Source organism: Petaurus breviceps, unplaced genomic scaffold, assembly GCF_028583685.1.
Source record: "Petaurus breviceps papuanus isolate PSGF00001 unplaced genomic scaffold, PetGlider_PUasm1.0 90762, whole genome shotgun sequence".
NCBI lineage: Eukaryota > Metazoa > Chordata > Mammalia > Diprotodontia > Petauridae > Petaurus > Petaurus breviceps.
In genome coordinates this window covers 8,589,465-8,609,986 of record NW_027187339.1, presented here as the reverse complement: position 1 = coordinate 8,609,986, position 20,522 = coordinate 8,589,465, and the positions used below count along the sequence as shown (strand labels likewise).

The window sequence follows — 20,522 nt, the reverse complement described above, 5'->3', positions numbered from 1 at the left end:
GAGAGAGAGAGAGAGAGAGAGAACATATGAATATAAAGTATGTTTAAAGTAGGTAGATGTACCTATCAGACGTGGTTATTCCAGTCACCAGAAAAATGCACTCAGCAGTGGAACAGGAATAATTCTTTAGGTTTTCTGACATCCTAAACAGGAGTCAATATGGTGTAGAACAGTAGTTCTCAAAGTGATACAGACACATCTGGGAGTTTCCAAGATGAATTTGTAAGGTCAAAACTATTTTCATAATAATATTAAGACTTTTAAAAAATTTTTTTGAGATGGCAATTAATTTCCGAGATTGTAAATATCAAAAGATATAACTCACATCAACAAAAATTCTTTGGGAATCCTCAATATTTTTTAAGAATATAAAGGGTTCCTGAGACCAAACAGTTTGAGAGCCTGTAGTGTAGAGACTACAGGGAAGGACGTGGAGTCATGAAGACCTGGGTTTGAATCTGTCTTCTGACACTTAGAATCTGTGTGACCCTGGACAAGTCACTTCTCCACTCCAGGCTTCAGTTTCTTCAGCAACAAAATGGGATTTTTTGGACTCAGAGACCTCTAAGTTTCCTTCCAGTTCTAAAGCTATGATCCCTGAGTTTACCATAAGATTATCCAAACTTTTTTGCTAACTTATAAGCAAGCATCTTTTTGATTATGAATTCTATTTCTGGGGTGTCTGGATAAAGGGAAGGAAATGGCCTAGAGAGTAGATACTAGAATTCTGGTCCCTGAAAAGGGATACTTTCCACGATAAATTAATCACCTGGAGCTGGTTTATCAATCTCCTGTGAGTTTAGCCCCAACTAAATCGACAGAATTGAATTCCTATAGCTGCTAAATTGAGATCAAGCCAATCTCAGACCAGTGGTGACACTGAGATCTAGCCATCATAAACCTTGCTTGAAATAACCAGCCAACTTCTAATTTCAATTCAACTGAGCATGTATATATATATATATATGGAACCATACCAAGTTAGGGAAAAAGGAAAAAAATATGTAAAATAACATTTAAGTCAGCAGCTATAATGATGTGATCATCTAGTAGGAGAGATAAAATATTATGCAGATAGATATAAAACTAAATAGAATTTCACAATTGCAGAATTGCAACAGACTTCGGCAGCCATCTTGTCCAAGAATCTTTACACCTCTGATATGTGATCACCCAGATTCTGCTTGAAGACACCTGGTAAGGGAGCTTCTCATTATTTCCCAAGGCAGACCATTTTAGAAAGTTCTGATCTTTGCAAGGTCTTTCCTTGCTAGGAACCAAAATCTTCCTCTAGACAATTTCTATCTAGTACTCTGAGTTCTACTTTCTGAAATCAAGCAAAATACAGTTACCTTCCACATCACAGGGATAGGGGACATGGTACCCCCATGATCTGGAAAATCCAAGTAAAATTTTTTGGCCCTCCCTTTATACCAGAGAAGATGTCTGAATTTTTTCTTTTTTTGTGGGGTGTTTATGGTACTTTATTGTAAAATCTTGGTTGACGTTATATAATAATATACATATATTTTACGTATTTCTTAGTTTTAAAACTTTTTTGTGTTGTCTGTTGGCCCTCATTTGTCTTTTGTAACTTCTGCAAAGCTCCCCCCAAATTCCCATTTAATTTCTTATGACAACCTGTGATATCGAAACAGTGATGGGGAAAGTTACATTGTAGAAGGGATAACTGTAAGCCCAATTCCCTTCTCCATAAGAGCTATCCAAATACCTGAAGATACTTCTCATATCGACCCTATTTCTCTTTTTCTGGCCTAAGCCCTATTCCTTACAGCCAACTTACATAAAGCATAGATTTGAATTTTCTCATCTTTCTGGTCACCCTTTGCTTGACACCCTCTAGTTTTCCAGTATTCTTCCTAAAATGTGGTACCTTTAGGTGAATACGATATTCCAGATGGAATCTGACAATGGTAGAGAACAAGGAGAGGGTCACCTCCCTTGCTCTAGACCAAGGGTGATTAAGCCTTTCTTTTGCCATGAACCCCTTTGGCAATTTGGTGAAGCCTATAGACCAGTTCTCAGGATAAGGCTTTTAAATTCATAAGATTAAATAAGTAAGATTGTAAAAGAAATCAATTATGTTGAAACATAGTTATCAAATTTTATTTTTTTAGCTCCTAGATTCTAGGTTAAGAAACCTTGCCCTGGACATCAGGTCCTATGAATATAGCCTCAAATCATGTGACTTTTTTTGGCTTCAGTCACATGCTGTTGACTCATATTAAGCTTGCAGTCCATTGGAACCACCTTACTGTTTTCATGGAAATAGTTATCTAGGCAAATCTCCCCTATCCTATATGTAAGAGAGATATAAACAAAATAGTATGATAGTTTCCAAGGAGGAGGATGTTATTTTTGTAGAGAGGGAACAGAAAAAGGTTTTATATGGAAGAAGGTGGTTTTATGATCAGAGTCTTGAAGGAAAGGCAGAATCTTAAAATGTGTAGAAATGTGGGGAAAGGGGCTTCTCAAGTACAGGGGACAACATGAATAAAGATATCTAGACCAGCAAGAGAAGGACTCAATGCTAAAAGTATCGCTCCAGGGCAGTACTCACAAGGTCCATCTGCTGGTCCATAGTTGAGAAAAAGGACTCCAATGGCCATCAGCACACCAGTTCTCCAGGCTACCTTACGGAAGAGCTGCACTTTCCTCACTTTTCTCCTCCGCATAATATGAAACGCAAGACCCACTGAAGTTCCGAGGATGAAGACAAACCTAGGATTCGGAGGGATGCCTGTTAGGGTGCAGCTTTATTTATCATGGGCCATCCTATGGTGGATCCCAAAAGCCAATGGCCTTCTATCTCCTGGCAAAGCAGAGCATGTGCAAAGACAAAGTGCTACCTTGTGGAACTCAAGGATGCTCAGAGAGAACAAAGGATGCTTGCCATTCTTACTCTCAATAACATTTCGTGTCACTTCAGTGTAAAGAACACTGGACAAGGAGTTGGGGACCTGAGTTCTGGTCTTAGCTCTGACACTAATTGTATGGCCTTGAATGTGTCATGCAGCCCTGAAAAGTCTGAAATTTCTCATCTGTAAAATAAGATTAGATGATGAACTCTAAGATTCTTTCTTGTTTTTACATTCCAAGATTCTCTTACTCTATGATTCTATTATTTTAAGATTCTTTATAATTTTAAATTCTGCTATTCTGGGATTCTAGAATCCTGAGGCTCATACAAACGCTTAGTTTTTGCCTTTGCTTCATTACATTGCTTGGATGGACCCAACCCTTAGGCATTTTTCAGCCAACCTTGTAGGAAGAAGGGTGAGAAAATCTCAGACATTCTAGTGCATCAACTAATGGGCCAACTCAGCTCTCACAAGGGAAGGAAGTTCTGTCAACACTTACAGAACCTGAAAGCAGAGACTTGCAAGGGGCATAGTTTCTTCACTTACCTAGTGATAATTTTTTTTATTTTTTGCTTTTGTCCCCTCTCCCCTCTCCAACACCCTTTCCTATTTTCTAGCTTCCAGTTGCTTCTCCATTTTCCTAAGCCTGATACAGAACCACAGAATCAGTATTAGAGCTGAAAAGTATCTTTAGAGATAATCCAATCCAACTTCTTCATTTTGTAAAGCATTGTGCTTTTCACATCAAAAATGTTTAATAAATGCTTTTTTATTCACTTATTCATTTTCCACATGAAGGCATTCACTACCTCCTGAGGCAATCCATCCCTCTTTTGTGCCATTCTGATAATTAGGAACTTTTCTCTTACATTGAGCCTAAATGTGCTTCTCTGGCTTTTATTGTTCCAAGCTCTGGTGCATGGAACCAACCAAAACAAATCTAATACTTCTACATGACTTAAAGACAACTAATCTGCCCCACCCCCAGCCACATGCTCCTCTTCTCCAAGAAAAATGCTCCAGTTTCTCCACTAACATAGAGGCTAAGCAGTTTTGCCTGAAGTCTTCTAGCATATTAATGGCAGAGACATGACCAGATACCATCCAAGATATCAGGCTTCCTGCCAGTGACAGTGAATCAGGGGGCATTTGTAGAGAAGGACATCCAAGTACTCGGAGGTTTTCAAGTTAGAGAGTTGAGATTCTAGGAGTTAGCATGTATTGATACACAGCACTCAAAGTGAGTTCAAATAAAGGAGAGGTAAGATACCATAATCTTATATTCTACAGAGGAAGTTAAGCCACACGAGATATGAAACTCTCAAGCAGGAAATTCTGAAGATTACAACAAAAATTATTTTCATGAGAATCAAAGGGGGAGCTATTGAAAGAAATCATTGTGGGTACATAGGGAACTCAACAACTAACTTGGATTTTAAAGATATGTGTATAAGAAGGAAAGCAGAAGATAAAAGATGAATGCAAAAGAGTGTCGGAGGACTACTAAAACTCAGAGGCTGGTGATGTATGCTAAGGTTAACCAAAGGAGCTTTTTTATTTAAGTTGGAAGGAAGAGGAAGATCAAGGAAAAGAGAAATCCCACTACTCCGGGTGGAGGGGACAATGATAATGTATGATAGAGAGAAGTCAAAGCTACTAACCTATCATTATTCTTCTGTAGTTCAACCTAGGAAAATTACCTTCAGTTTAGGAAGGAGAGAATAGACATGGTTAATAGAGAATTGAAATTGGTGATACAAAGGGTGATGGTAAGAGAATAATCAGCTGCTCTTCATGTAGGAGTGTGTTGGAGTCAGCTCAAACTGCCTCTTAAGAGTTGATTGTTAAATTTTCAATATGAACCTTTACACCATAGAAATCAGCAAATACTACAAATCAGGACTTATTGCTTTGTTGGTTGTGTAGACTTCAGAAAATGATGGTGAAAATGTTAATAATGCATATTAAAAAGTTTAAAAGTGTGTCATGGGTGCAAATTTTCCTGGAGAAAATTAATTAAACATTTACCAGCACTTGCCTGCCTTGATGAGATAAGTTTGAGCTACCAAGCCTGGACAAGCTATACCTTTGGGTTCTAAAAGAACATGGGAATGTGATTGCTGAGTAGTGGACAGCAATTTTTGGAATGTCTTGAAGAATAGAAAAAGTAATGAAGAAAAAGATGGATAATTCTTGTCCCAATTTTGAAAAATGTGAAGAGTGGGGCAGGTGATGCAGTGAATAAAGCACCGGCCCTGGAGTCAGGAAGACCTGAGTTCAAATCTGGCCTCAGATTTGAACACAAAACTAGCTGTGTGACCTTGGGCAAGTCACTTAACCCCAATTGCCCTGCCCTCCCCCCTCCAAAAAAAGCAAAAATAATGTGAAAAGAAAAGAATCTGTGAGCAGTCATGTGAGTTTGAATTTGGTTCTTTACAAAATCATGCAATTTGTTTTTTAAAGAATGGTTTCTAAGCATTTTGAAAGGGATGCAGTGATCACTAATGGCCAGTGTGACTTCATTAAGAAGCCACCTAATTTGGACAGGTTTAGTAGATGTAGACGATACAATATACATAATTTGTTTAGATTTTATTTAACAAAAGACCTGAAAAAATCTCTCATTGCAATACTTATGGTCAAGACAGAGAAATATTGCCTAAATGATGGTGTAATTAGGTAAATTCAGAACTAATTGAATGGCAGAATGATTGTTAATGCATGAATGTCATTTTGGAAAGAGGTCTCTAGTGGAGTGCCCCAGGGGTATGAGTTTGGCCCTGTACTGTTAAACATTAGTCAAGGTATACATAGTATACTAACTAGCTTTGTAGATAATTTTTAAAAAGCTGGGAGAGATAGGGAATATATTGACAGAGTCAGAATTCTACTCCTCCCAAAAGGAATCTAAACAGGCTAAAACAATGGATCAAAGCTAATAATGATAATAAACCCAAATTTATATAGCACTTCAAGGTTTCTAAAAAAACCCTTTATATATTATTTCATTTGAATCTCATAGTAGTCTTGGCAGGCAGGTGCTAGAGATGTTATTATAACCATTTTACAGATGAAGAAATTGAGGCTCAGTGAGGTACAGTGACTTTCTCATGGTCACCTAACTAGTTAAGTATTTTTAAAATAGTATTTTATTTTCCCCAGTTATATGTAAAGACATTTTAACATTCATTTTTAAAAATTGATTTCCAAATGTTTTCTTTCCCTCCCTCACTTCTCCCCTCCCTGAGATTGTAAGGAATTTGATATAGGTTATACATCTCCATATTACCTTTATTAGTTGTATTGTGAAAGAAGACACAGACCCAAAGGAAAAACAAAACATAGAAAATGCAAAACACTACAAAAAGAGCTGCTATAAATATTTTTTGTACAGAGTTCCCCCCTTTTTAAAGAAATTGTTTTTTGGGATACAGACCAAGTAGCGATACTTCTGGATCAGAGGATATAGATAGTGTTACAGCCCTTTGGACATAGTTCCAAATTGCTCTCCATAAATTGTTTGATCACTAACTAGTATTACAGGTAGGGTTTCCTAACCTTAAGTCCTGCATTCTACTTATTGTGAAATCTAAGTCTCATACTCAAAAGAGCAACAAAATAGAATAGGTACAGTTAATACCAAAAAAAGCTGTGAGTTTAGAGTTTTAAACATAAATTTAGTGAGTCAAACTGTGGTGTGGCAATCAAAGAAGTTAATTTGATCTTGGGTGTGTTAGGAGTGGCACAGTGTCCCAACTAACGGGTGGGACAACCTCACTATATGCCACGCTATTCAGACTACATCGTGAGTAAAGCATTCAGCTTGTAGCACCACACTTTACTATGGGATATTGGCAAGTTAGGGCTTGTACTGAGGAAGGCAACCAGAATGGTGGACTTTAACACATGAGAATTAGTTGTAAGAACTGGAAATCTTTAGCCTGGCAAAGAGATGACTGAGGTGGGGGAAGGGGAAAGAAAAATGATAATTTTCCATCATTACTTTAAGGGCTGTCATGTTGTAGAGGGATTGTACTTATACTACTTATCTCAGATGGTAGAACTAGTGGCAATGAGAAGTGGCAGTAAGGTAAATTTTACTTCAATTAAGGGAAAATATCTCAGCCATTAGTAAGTGGAAAGACTCCTTCCAGAGGTGGTGGCTACCCTCTCCCTGGAGGACTCTGAGCAGAGGTTGGATGACTACTAATTAAGAAGGTTGTAGAAATGACACTTATTCCAGCATGGTTTGAACTAGATGACTTTGGAAATGTATCCCACCCTTAATTCTGAGGTTCTGTGAATTCAAGAATCAGGTTCAGCACAGTGTTCCATTTGCCCTCCCCCTTCTGCCTACCCATCTAATGTTTCCTTTCTTTTATTTCTATCTTCCTTTGTTTTTCTCTGTCTCTTTGTTCCTCTATTTCTCTCTGTGTCTCTTGTCTGTCTTTCTCTCTCTGTCTCTCTTTCCCTCAAAGGTTACCCTTTAGAGGGTAGTTTATTTCGACCTCCTTACTTTAAGTAAGCAAGTTTTAATCTATCTTGTACACTCCTGAAATCTATGTCTTGATGTTAATGGGTTGTAAAGTGGGTAATAATTTTCTTAGTGACCTCTTCAATCAGATTAGATCATATTATCGATCACGCTGTTTGTTTTATAACCACAGTCACATCGGGGAGTAACAGCATCTGCAAGTTGCACGTTTGTAAGTGCCCATTAAGGGGCAGGATGACAGGTCGGCATATTTGGCTTACATTTGTTTTGTTGTATTGTTGTTGTTTTAATCATTTTTTTCCTGTCTTGCCTGCTGCTCCTCCTTTCCCCCTAATCCCCACATCCCTGACTGGTGGTTTTCCCATCTACATCTTGAAGACATACTTTCACATGCTTCTGGATCCTCAAGGGCTTGTCAAGAACATCTGTGTGGTGGGAGGAAGGAGCAAGGCCAAATTTCGCAAGGGTCTCAAGCTGAAAGGTGGGGCCCAGATTGTACTGTCTTTTTACCCCTGGGATCCAGGAAACTCTCATTTTGGGCAATGACACTCAGGCCTGGCCAGGTCTGTGTCATCACAGGGATGAGTCAGCTTGAAGCCTCTGTCCCAGTGTAGTCAGTATTCAAAATGGCCTTAGAAAAATGCATGCCTTGCAATAACATATTATTGATGGAGTTATGAATTGGTCCAACCATTTTGTAAAATGGCTAGGAATGATACTAGAAAGCTCATTAAACTCTAAGTATTCTTTATCCCAAAGATACCACTACTGCATATATAACCCCAAGGATATCAAAAGCAGAAATAAAGGTCCATAGATACGAAAATATTTATAGCATCTCATTTAGGAGGGGGGAACAGAAACAAATTGTTCATCAGTTGAGGAATGACTAGACAGACTGTGGCATATGAATGTAATGGAATATTACTATCCCATAAGAAATTATGAATGTGAATATGTAGAATTCAGAAAAAACTTGGGTGAAGCTGTATGACTTGATACAAAGCAAAATGAGAAGAAACAAGAGAACAAAGACCATGATGACTGCCATAAGGCAAAGGAATACAACACTGGAAACCATCAGGACTCTGCTCAATGCAATAACCATTCTTAACTCCAGAAGGCAGACTGTGAGACACACCTCCCTTCTTTCTTCCAAAATCTAGGCTACATATTAGTCTATGCCCAGATTTCCTCCCCCAAATTGGGTTCCCAGACCTGAACACAATAATTTGGACCAAGCAGAGTCCAATGAACCTCCACCTCTGCCTTCTGGATACTCTACGTCTCTTAATGCAGCCTTAGAGAACTGCCTTGTTTTATCTGCCATGTTACCATACTCAGCTCAGCATCTAAATTCAACTGATGCCTCCTAGGTCTGTCCTCCAAGCTACTGAGCTTCAGTCTTGTGTACTCCTTGCCACTGGTGATTTCTGGAAGCTGCTCCTACACTCAGAATTAACACAAGTGACTTCTCCCCTTTATTTTTGCATCCTTCATTTAGAAGAATTATGATGGGCACTACCAATCCTTTCCTTTACCTTGAGACATTTAGGGACCTTTCCTTCAGGGACTTGCTGACCAAAGGACCAGGACATTCTCCTTTTACTCCTTAAAATTGTTCTGACTGTGAGTTTGCTGTGAACCTTAGCAGTGTGGATTTATGCTGCAGATACAGTAAAGGAATTGGGACAGGGAAGACTTGGGTTTGAATCCTGCTTCAGATACTTCTTTACATGACTAGACATTTAACCTCTCTGAAACCCTCTTTCCTCATCTATAAATGAAGCTAACAATTACACTTGCCTCTCAGTGTTGTTGTAAAGATCAGCTGCTACTACTTATATAAAGCACTTTGCAAACCCCAGTGACCTATATAAATGTCAGTCATTATTCTTATTCTGCCTAAATCAGGGATTCCAAATCTGTTCCAGTATGACTTCTTTTTAATGTATAAAATGTCATAGATCCCAGCATTAATAGTTGCGTGTATATCCATTGATTAAGAAAATACATAATGATAAAAAGCTACAAGAAATGTAGCAATGCTTTTAAGAGAATTTGTATTTTTCAAATGAGAGGATCTATATGCATTTGAAAAATAGCATTTTTCATATGTGGGAGACATTGTTTATTGAGTTCATAAGAGGAATGCTTGTTTATTTATTATTCTGAGCCATTTAATGAGATGGGCCCTTGCAATAATTCCTCAGGAGCTTAGGAACCACTGTTCTAGATGAATACACATGACAGAAAAAAAAATATCTGTAGATCAGAGCAGCCTCTGAGTATTTCCTAATGTCCACTTTGGGCAAACACCAGACACACTTATCTCATTTGGCCCTCAGTGAGCAGTTCCACTGCCCCAGGGCCCATCACTTGGTGATAAACAGCTCTGTTTTCAGGGTTGAAATACCCTCTAACTTCATTAACTAAACTACCCTCTAAACATGAGATCGTGTTAATTCAAAGGGAAAAGCTATTGGGAACTGAGATGGTTTCTCCCTACTGGATGCTGCTGCCAATGTTCTCAAATTATGAGGCCTGACACCGTGGCAATCCATCCCTATCACTTGCCTCAGTCTCTTAAACTGAGAAGAAACCATAGCATCCAAACTAAGCACTTCATTGCTTTACCCATGTGTCTGAAATCTGAGAGTTCTGGGCTAGACATTGGTGAGCAGTGAGACAGACTTACCCATTGTTGTCTCCAATCACTAGGGTTAGAAATTACTCCCTGTTTAAAGCTAGGAATGATTTCTCCTGACTTCAATATTAACATTTTCATTATCCCTTCTACACAACAACATTCTGAGCCTTATTTTCCTGATTTGTCAAATGAAGAGGTAGACTGTATCTCTAACTCTTTACTATTCTATCCCCTGACCTGTCACAATGGATTTTAAATTAAACCAGTCAACAACGAATAAAGATATTTATTCATGAAATATTTTTCTAAGGAAAAACATAGCCTTGTTAGTTTATCCCCCAAATCAGTGTGTACATATTTTTCATATATACTGCTAGAAAGGCAGCAGAGTGGAATATTAATTAATGAGATACTTCCAAAGAATCTCAAAGCCAAGAAGACTTGTGTTTGAGTCCTTCTTCAAAAACATACTGCCTGTGAGACCCTGGACAAGTTATTTACATTTGTGGAGTTTGAAGCAAATCTCTAAAATGAAAAGTTTCAGAGAATGTTGTTGCTGAGTAGTTTTTCAGTTGTGTGTGACTCTTCGTAAACCCATTTGAGGTTTTCTTGGCAAGGATACTGGACTGGTTTGCCATTTCCTTCTCCAGCTCATTTTACAAATGGGGAAACTGAGGCAAGCAGGTTTAGGTCACTTGCCTAAGATTACTGAACTGCATTGGTAGAAGGAGTGTCCTCACCTGGGAATTCTCTCTCCTAATGAAATCATAGGTCCAGTTTCTCATTCCCTCTGTGTGTGTATCTCTGTTTCTTTCTCTCCCCCTCTCCTCACCTGAATATATATGTAAATATATTTATATATAAACATATATCTATGTATGTATATGTATGACCTTTTGATCTACTGCTATATAAATGTCACCTTTTTTTTACCCTAGGACCTCGAGTCTAGGTATTATTCTCCCCATTCTACAGATAACATTGAGGTTGAGAGAAGTTAAACCGAGGTCTTCAGACTCTAAGGTCAATCTTCTTTCCATCACCCCATGCTGCTCCAAAAGAAAAGTAGAAGACCATCCTGCCTCATCCTAATACACACACTCCAAGCAATGAATAAAGGTACAACGTGTAATTTACATATGCAAATTTCTGATTCTCTACCATACCCAGCATAATAGCCCCATTCAACAGCTGTTAAATAGCAATGTTACATAAGGAAGACAGCTTCTCCCCTTGGTAAATTTCACTACTTGTGTAGAAATCTCCTTAAGAGACTCACCTACATCAAAGGTGCTGTATCTTTTAAAAATGTTACATTAAAAAACCCCAATTCTGCCCAAATGTGAGAACTGTTCATTTCACATTCTCTTGCCGTTTTTAAGAATTTTAAAGGGATATATCAGAGCCACGTGGGAACAGGTTGCACTGGATATCATACAATACACCTTTGTCTTTCAGTTGTCTCTCAATTCGGAACCTCTGAAGTCAAGTCAACAAGCTTTTATTAAGCTCTTACTATGTGCCATGCACTGCACAAAACATCAAAGAAGAAAGGAAAGTATAGTCCTTGCTCTCAAGGAACTCATAATCTAATGAAGCAAAGCAATTCCTTGCATAATTTAAATAGAGAATCTTAGCATCGCTCCCATTTCCTCAACTGTTCAATGAAGGGATTGGACTAAATGATGTCCAGGGGCCCTTCCAACTCTGAAATTCTATATTCCTCTAACAAGGTTCATCTATATACATAGAGGCATCTGGGTAGAACAGTGGGCAGAGTTCTGGATGCAGAAGTAAGTTTTAAACACTTAAAAGCTGCATGACCTTGGATAAGTCACTTACCCTTCCTCATCTGTAATATTGGGATATAATATCACCACCTTCCCAGGATTGTTGTGAGTATAAAATAACACTAGCAAAGTGCTTTGCAAACCTTAAAGGGCCATATAAATGCTTGCTCTTATTATTATGTAGATTATTGAGGAAGGGGTTGTCCATTTTTCATATGATGATAGAATATTAAGTCAATTCAATTTCATTCAAAGAACACTTAGTAAGTGTCCACTATGTTCCAGGCATAGTGCTAAGTGCTGAAGACGCAAAGACTAAAATGAAAATGATCTTTAAATAAACATAAACTATATGTGTAGTCATGCCAAGTAATTTCAAGAGAAAAAGTTCTAAGAACTCGGGACGTCAGGAAGGACATCCTGTCCGAGGTGGCACAGGAAAGGACTCTTGTATGAGGTGAAATCTGGACTGTACTTCAGAAGAAAGTTAAGGGTATTAGGAGGTAGAAATAAAGAGGTGTGGGGCAGCTAGGTGGTATAGTGAATAGAGCACGAGCCCTGGAGTCAGGAAGATCTTAGTTCAAATCCAGTCTCAGACACTTAACACTTACTAGCTATGTGACCTTGGGCAAGTCACTTAACCCCAATTGCCCTGCCTTCCCCCCTCCAAAAAAAAAAAGAAAGAAAAAGATGCATATTCCAGGTACAAGATTAAAGAACAGCAGAGCTGGAAGAGACCTTGGAGGTCTTCTATGTCACTCCCCTCATTTGACAGATAAAGCAAATGGGGCCCAGAGACAGCAAAAGACTTGGTTACAGTCACACATATTAGTAGCATTATCAAGACTAGAACCTAGATCTTCTAAATCCCAGTCCAATATTCTTTCTACTTTATCACAAGTATGATTTTCCTTTGGAAATATTTCAAACCAAGGAAGTAGAATCAAAGAGGAGTCATTTGTGCCATAGCACCCATCCAGGCAACCCCCAACTCAGATCAAGAGTCTCTGTTTTAGGGGCAGCCAGGTAGCACAGTGAGTAAGTGCACAGGCCCCAGTGTCCCCAGATGACCTGGGGATGGAATCCTGGGCTCAGACACTTAGCACCCACCCAGAAACACCTGGCCGTGTAACCTTGAGCAAGTTACTTAACCCCAATTGCTTTAAAAAAAAAAAAAAGAGTCTCTGTTTTACTCACCATGGCATGACCAGGTCAGCAACTGTAAGACCTATAATGAAAACAATGAGAAAGGAAAGTGGCAAAAGTTGGGCAAACTGTTTTGGGAAATATATCAGGACTAAAGGAAAATAGAAATGAGATGGAGATTGGGAATTTCCTTTCTCCTGCCCCAATCCTTAAATGCTGGGCTCCATATGATTTGGCACTAGATTCACTTTGCAAAGTCAATTACAAAAGACCAATGGCGACAGGGGTGGCCAGGTAGCATAGCGAGTAAGAGCACTGGCTCCAGTGTCTGGATGACCTGGGGATCGAATCTGGGCTCAGACACTTAGCACCCATCCAGAAACACCTGGCCGTGTAATCTTGAGCAAGTTACTTAACCCTGATTGCTTTAAAAAAAAAAAAAAGACCAATGGCGAGGCTCACTAGCCCACACACAGAAAGGTATTCAAACATTGCTTGTTTTTTAATAGCAACCTTAGCCACTGAAAGCACATTGCTTTTGTGAAAGGCAATGGGCCTTCCTGGAGGAGTCCTGTCCTTTTTCTAATAAGCAGACAAAAGGGGGGAAGGCAGGCCATTATCCTAACCCCAGGGAATACCAATGCCCAGAGTGCCAGCAGTATCAACAGAGACATGAGACAGTCCCTGTTATTGGTTTTCTGGTATGGATTGATGTTCACACAGAAAAAAGACATCAGGCAGGAATAGAGTATCCCACCTCCATGTGCCTCTCTGCTTCTGGTAGCACCTTCAGAAGCCTGAACCTTGCTGGTAACTAAAGTGCAGACTGTTAAGAGGGCCATGGATTGATTGGCCAGTCTAAGCACAGGTGCCAGGCAGGTATGTCTTCCTCATCCATTTAACAGAAATCCCCTTGGCGAGGCTGTGCCATTACTATTTTACATGGGCAAGGGCTCGGGTAACATGATCTTAAAAGCCCCTACAATTCTCTCCAGAGTCAATATGCTGGACTCTAGGAAAAGGAAAAGTCAGCAAAATCAGGTAGTTAGAGGCCTTGCTGAAACAGAGAGAAAACTGCCCGGGTAGACAACAGTAAGACCATAAAATTAAAGAGAGAACCCTGGCTAAATAATCTAATGGTTCTCCAGTGGAAAGCCCAAATACAATTAGCATTCACATACTTATTTTAAGATCAATATTTTTCTGCTGATTTGCTGAAGAGGCTTTTATGAAGTTTAAGCAGAGTTCATTGTTAAATACTCTTACCTACAGAGGATATGGGAGGCCATATTAATTCCTTTTCTCTTGGAGATCAATAATTACATTGCTGATTTGCTTAAAAGGCTCAAGCTAAAGTTAAGGGGAAAGAGATTCTATACAATACCATTCCATGGAGCATGTTCAAAGAACCAGTAGCCACCTCCACCGTAGTTAACAAAAACCATGAGTGTCAATGACAAGCTGCAGAACCAAGAAAACAGTGAAAACTCTTAGTAAGTGTTTGCAGAACCCATACAAGCCCAGGTTTAGAATCAGAAGGGACCTTGGAGGCCATTGAGTTCCACCCCCCTTATTTTACAGATGAGAGAAAAGATGCCCAGAGTAGTGTGCTGACTTGTCCAGAGTCACACAGACAGTAAGTATCTGAGGTAGGATTACAAACCTTCTTCTTCCTAATGGCAAATCAAGAGCACTATCCATTCTACCACACTACCCCCAACATAAAATTAAACAGAATTTTAATTCTGGAAGGCACTTTAAATATAATCTAGTCCAATTTCCTTATTTAACAGCTGTGCTAGAAGGAACCTTAGTGTTCTAGTGCCCAGGGGTACTTAACCTTTTTGTGTGTGTCCTGGATCCATTTGGTAGTGTCTGGTAAAGCCTATTGATCTCTTCCTAGAACATTGTTTTTAAATGTAAAAATTAAAATCCATAGAATTCCAAAGGAAAACAATTATACTGAAATATAGTTATCAAAGTAGATTTTTAAAAGCTCACAGATCCCCAGGTTAAGAACCCCTGAGTTCAACTTGTTGATTTCATGTATCACATAATTATAGAATCTCAGAGAGGCAAGGGATCATAGTGGTCATCTATTGGGCCAACCTACATCCCCCAAAGAATCTCCACTACAACACACTCAACAAGTGATCACCTAGGGGCAGCTAAGTGGTACAGTGAATAGAACATCAGCCCTCGAGCCAGGAGGACCTGAGTTCAAATCTGGCCTTAGACACTTAACACTTAGTAGCCATGTGACCTTGGGCAAGTCACTTAACCCCAACTACCCTAGCTTCCCCTCTCCAAAAAAAAAAAAGCAAGAAAAAAAAGAAGATAAAGAAAAAAAAAGTGATCACATAGCCTTTCAGTTTCCCTTCCAATGAACAGGAATCCCACCACTACTCCCTAAAACAACCTAGTCCACATTTGAATAGTTCTTATTCTTAAGCAAATTTTCCATTAATGAAACAGATGAGGAAATGGTCTCACAGGAAGATAGGTGGCCCAGCCAGAGCTAGAACACGGGTTTTCTTCCCCTCTATTTGAAATTCTATGGCTAGGACAGTTCTAGAACTATCTAGAATGCATGTCCCTGCTTGTCCTTCCCAAAAAGGAAAAAGGAACAGCATTACAATTCTCACATTGCAGCTGAGGGAATGAAGGTTAAGGTCAGAAGCCCAGCTCAGACTCCTTGGAGTCTCTAATCTGACACCCGGCACTTGGAGTTCTTTATGTTCGACCCCTGGACAGTGGAATCAGTTAATGGGTTTTCCATGATGAGTGATGACTGGTTAGGCTGTCAGATGGACCTGGCCATTTCCCCCAAAATATTTCATTGTCTTCTCCTAGTCTGGAAAACTCCCAACTTTCTTCTCCAACCACACCAATACTACTTAACTCAAGTTATATCTGCTCCTTGAAGCTCCATAAATTCAAGTGATCTCACTATTTGCTCTCCGGACATCCTGTAACTTAACTAGAATTTGTTTTCTACTATTTCTTAATTGCCTATCTATATGAATACTGCCTCCTAAAGTAAGTGACCTCTTTTATCATGGTGCTGGGATCATGACTGGCACTCACTAAAGACACGAATTGGACGTCTTCTCTTTTCAAAGGAGAGAGAGACCAAGACAATTGCCCTCAGGACAGGTGACTAGGAACTAAGAACAGATCATTAATTACCCTTGTCCTTATCCTCAGGCCCCTTAGGTAAGACACTAAAGCCAATCTAACCATGGAATTCAATGGTATTTTCTGGGCAACTGGAATTCATTTTCTTTCTTCTCTGAATTAAACTAAGTGGTCAAGTTCATGAAAACCCTACACGTTTTTGACTAGTACACAATTTCACTGAAAACTCTGATATGTTCTTTTCCTTTGATTTTGTCTCATGGTGTGTGTGAATTCATTGCAGCTTCAGAAAGAAGTCTCCAAGTCACTTTCCAGCAATTGCATTGAATTGAAGCAAGAGTTTCTAGTAAATGCAGGTTGTGCTGGACAGAGAAACACAGCCTAGAGCCTGGGGGTATGCCTAGAGTGGATGAGCTCAGCCTTCTACTGAGACACAGTTCCACTCTTCAATATTTCCAACAAGTGACCAGCTAATCTTCTCTTGAACAGTTCTAATGGTGGCTAAGACACCTATTCCATTTTTGGGCAGGTGAAATTATAGCAAAGTTCTTCATGATATTGAGTTGAACTCTATCTCTTCATAACTTCTAGTCATTGATTCTCACTGAAAGTTAAATGATTTTTATCAAAGTAGTTACTCCATCCTGTGGTACAAATGTCAACCCATCAATGTCTTCTCAGTCTATGGGATTCTGGTCCATATCTTCCCATAAGCATTTAGATGGGAGTCCATCCAACATGATCAATGCCTTATTGGTAATATGTTATAACCTACTTATATTTGATATCTATCCTTCCATTGCCATTTAGATGAGCTAAAGTTTAATTTCTTCAGAGACTCTAGTTTTCTATGATTCATAGGTAAATATCATTGAAGGAAGGAAGGAATGAATCATTTATTAAGCTCCTACTATGTGTCAGACACTGTGCAAGGTGCTTTATAATTATTATCTTGTTTGATCCTCAGAACAACCCTAGGAGGTTATCCTTATTATACTTACTTTGTACTTGGGGAAATGGAGGCAAGTTACATTAACAGAGGTTGAGTGACTTGCCTAGGGTCATGCAGCTAGTAAGTATCTGAGGACAGACTTGAATTCAGGTCTTTCTGACTCTAGGTCCAGTGCCCCACCCATTGCTCGATGAAAGTGTGCTTCCAGGGTCTAATGGAAGTTTATTGTTGTTAATAATAATAATAATAATAATGAGAGAGCGCATTATATCACACTTTAAAGTTTGTTTTATCTCATTGGATCCTCACAAGGAGATAAATGGGAGAGAGATGCTATTATTATTCCCACTTTACAGATGAGGAAAATGAGGCTGAAAAAGATGAAGTGACCTGCTCAGGCTCACACAATGAAGAAGAGTAAGACAGGATTTGAACTCAAGTCATCTTTCCTCCAAGACTAGCTCTCTCCATGGTACCGCCTAGTTACTTCTGTTAAGAAGCTTTGGGCCTTTAAAAAAAAAAACACATGCAGATGCAATTCTCTTCCTCCTGTTCAATTCTGGGCCAATCTTCTGTTTCTGTCACATAGGTTCCCAAAGTGGGCAGTACTGCCCCCTGGGGTATGCTGGAATAATCCGGGGGTGGTAGTAGCCTCGGGTACAATTGGGGAGCATTGAATAAAAATAAGGGGGAGGTGAAATCATAAGGAAAGAGAAGATAAGAAAATTTTGAAAAACCACTCAGACACATTCCATGGATTGTCTAATAGACTTAAAGTCATAGTAGCTATATCATTTTCCAAATAAACACATAACATGCAAATTATAACAGATCAATGGTCAAGTCAATGGGCCTTAACAAGCAAATGTTGGCAGGTGAGTGTGTTGCACATTGTTGGGAAGGCCAGCATACATTAACAGGAATACGTGCATGGAATGACTTATTTACAATATGATACTACATGGTTACATGAAACAATATTGCATCATCAAAATTACAATGCAGGAAAAACCCCACAAATTTACAATAAATCATTAAATTTAAGATGCATCATTTAAAAAAAATTATATATTTTTTTAATTATGCAATTAAAAACAAAACATTAAAGGGTTAAAGAAAATAAATTCCCAGGGAGGCACTGAGTATTTTTTTAAAAGGGGGTGGTAGACCAAGTAAGTTTGGGAACATCTGGTCTAAGATATACATGTTGACATATAAGCCTATAGGATAGTATGCCAACTGTATATAATACTCTAGACAATAGGCTTTCTCCATCTACTTGGTTTTGCTTGTGTGGATAGTTAGGCTAAACTCTTTAAAGTGATTATGGATTTCATTGATGAGGCTTCACAGTGCAATTAGTCCAATATCGTCTACAAATAGAAGCATCTAGAGGACCTCATATTCTACAGAGAATCCCTCTTCTGTTAAATTCTCATATCTATGATGTCCTATACCATAGATTGAGAGTTATAAGCAAGTTTAGAGGTCATCTTCCAATTTCCTTACTTTATAGAATGGGAAACAAAGCATTAAAAAGGTTACATCCTTTTCCCAAGAGCACCTAACTATTAAGTAACAGGACTGGAATTTAAACACAGGCAACTTGCCTCCAAATCCTCTGCTCTCTCCAGGAGACCATTCTGTCGCCCTGTGGAACTTGACCCATGGCTCCAGCCTGGGGACATCTTTTGTATCCCCTTTTCACATGATATTGTGGTGGATCTGGGCTCAGCTACCTAAGTCCCATAGGTTTGATTAGAAAAGAAGCATAACCTTGGCCTGTCCACATTAGCATAAATAAAATGCCTGGCCCATAATGAACTGGAGGAACCAGTGAGAGCTCCCAAGGCCGGAAATTGATCATTTTGCCCTTGTTGTTGAGGACAGAGGCATCAATTCTGGGTCTGCTTTCATTTGCTGTGGAGCACATGGTGTATTGCTTCTAGCATCAGATAAATTCAATGGAGGCAGAAGAGATTAATTAGTTTTCCCTTACAGCCTGCCCTTCATTATTGCTCCTAAAGAAATGCTCCCTCACCCAGGGCAGGAGAAGCAGCCACTGAGAGGCATGCAACTCTACTGGACTTAGAGCTATAATATGTGTTAGGACTGTGACACAGGAGAGAAGGCCACTTTGGAGCAAGGGAGGTCTATTGTAAATAATAACATGGGCCCTGATTTGGGAATGCTAATTAAACAAGGGCTCCCCTGGCCCTTCCAAGAGGAGCTTGCCAGTCACTGCTGAGTGCACAGGTGCACAGCTGCTCAGGAGAGCAACCATTATGAATTTTATTTCACATAATAGCCCGTGCAGGAAATGGAAGGTTATATTACAGATCAATAAGTGGGCTAAGGGAATCTGACAACCTTTGGTCAGAATCAGGAAAATAGATGGCATTAATTAATTTGCTGGCTTGTGGAGGGGAAAAAAAATCATCCTTTAGTGCAGTGACAGACTAGGAAGTGTCTCTCTTCTCTCCTTGTTATTGATTAATGGGGAGGAACAGTCATCAGCTCCCTCAGTGATGGAAAAGCACCAAAGTTCTTCCAAACTCTGCAGCCTGGGCCCCTTCCAAATAGATGGGCCACGTGGCTTAATTCTCTCAAACTACTCTGTTGCCTTATTCCTGGAGGGCTTTTGTCTGTCCTTTAGCCCCTCTCAGGAAGATAACATTCATTATAATGCAACACTAAGAGTAAGAGCTAAAGGTTCCCACTCTCTGGGACAAGGAAGAGACAGTACAAATTTCTAGATTTCTCAAAGAAACAAAACACATATGGAGATGGGGAGCACTGAACTCTAGTTATGCCCTGTATGGTGATGGGTTCTGGGGAACACAGACTTGTAAGCTAAACATTACTGGGGAAATAATAATTCCTTTTTGGGGGGAGTTTGGGCAGGGAGGCAAGGCAATTGGGGTTAAGTGATGCCCAAGGTCACATAGCCAGTAAGTGTGTCAAGTGTCTGAGGCTGGATTTGGGCTCAGGTCCTCCTGGCTCCTGGACCGGTGTTCTATTCGTTGCACCAACTAGCTTAAATCAGGACTCAAACCCAAATCCAGCACTCTGTCCATGGTGCCACGCTTCCTTTAGAACTGGCAAGTTTTCCCCCAAAATACTTTTCCTGTGCTGGTGCTTCTGCAATTATTTTTTCATGGTGAAAATCTTTATCCATGAAGCCCCACCTCAATGCCCTGTGAAGGGTGGGGGTAGAAATGTTGACAGTAACACTGAGGTCTTGAGGACTCTGCCAGTAGAATATGAACTCTGGAAACTTTCTCCAAGCTGAAAAGGTTTCAAGGATGGGCCTAGCAATGTATCATCTGTCATCTGAGGACCAGCCAAACTTGGAAAGGTCTGTCAACTTAAAATCAGTCAGAAGGAAGGAAGGAGGGAGGAAACTGAGGGAGGGGAGGAAAGAAGGAAGGAAGGAAGGAAGGAAGGAAGGAAGGAAGGAAGGAAGGAA

At 39.5% G+C, this 20,522-nt stretch overlaps 1 protein-coding gene across 1 annotated transcript in view; it reads right to left on the bottom strand.

Moving 5' to 3' along the window:
* LOC138146447 (heparan-alpha-glucosaminide N-acetyltransferase-like) overlaps positions 1–20,522 on the bottom strand; it is a 283,193-nt gene that overhangs the window by 127,731 nt on the left and 134,940 nt on the right. The window contains exons 5-7 of the mRNA XM_069068364.1: positions 14,348–14,424; positions 13,015–13,045; positions 2,582–2,742 (exon numbers count right to left, since the gene is read on the bottom strand). Of these exons, the coding sequence (XP_068924465.1) occupies positions 2,582–2,742; positions 13,015–13,045; positions 14,348–14,424 (269 nt within the window). The remainder of the gene's footprint in view (positions 1–2,581; positions 2,743–13,014; positions 13,046–14,347; positions 14,425–20,522) is intronic.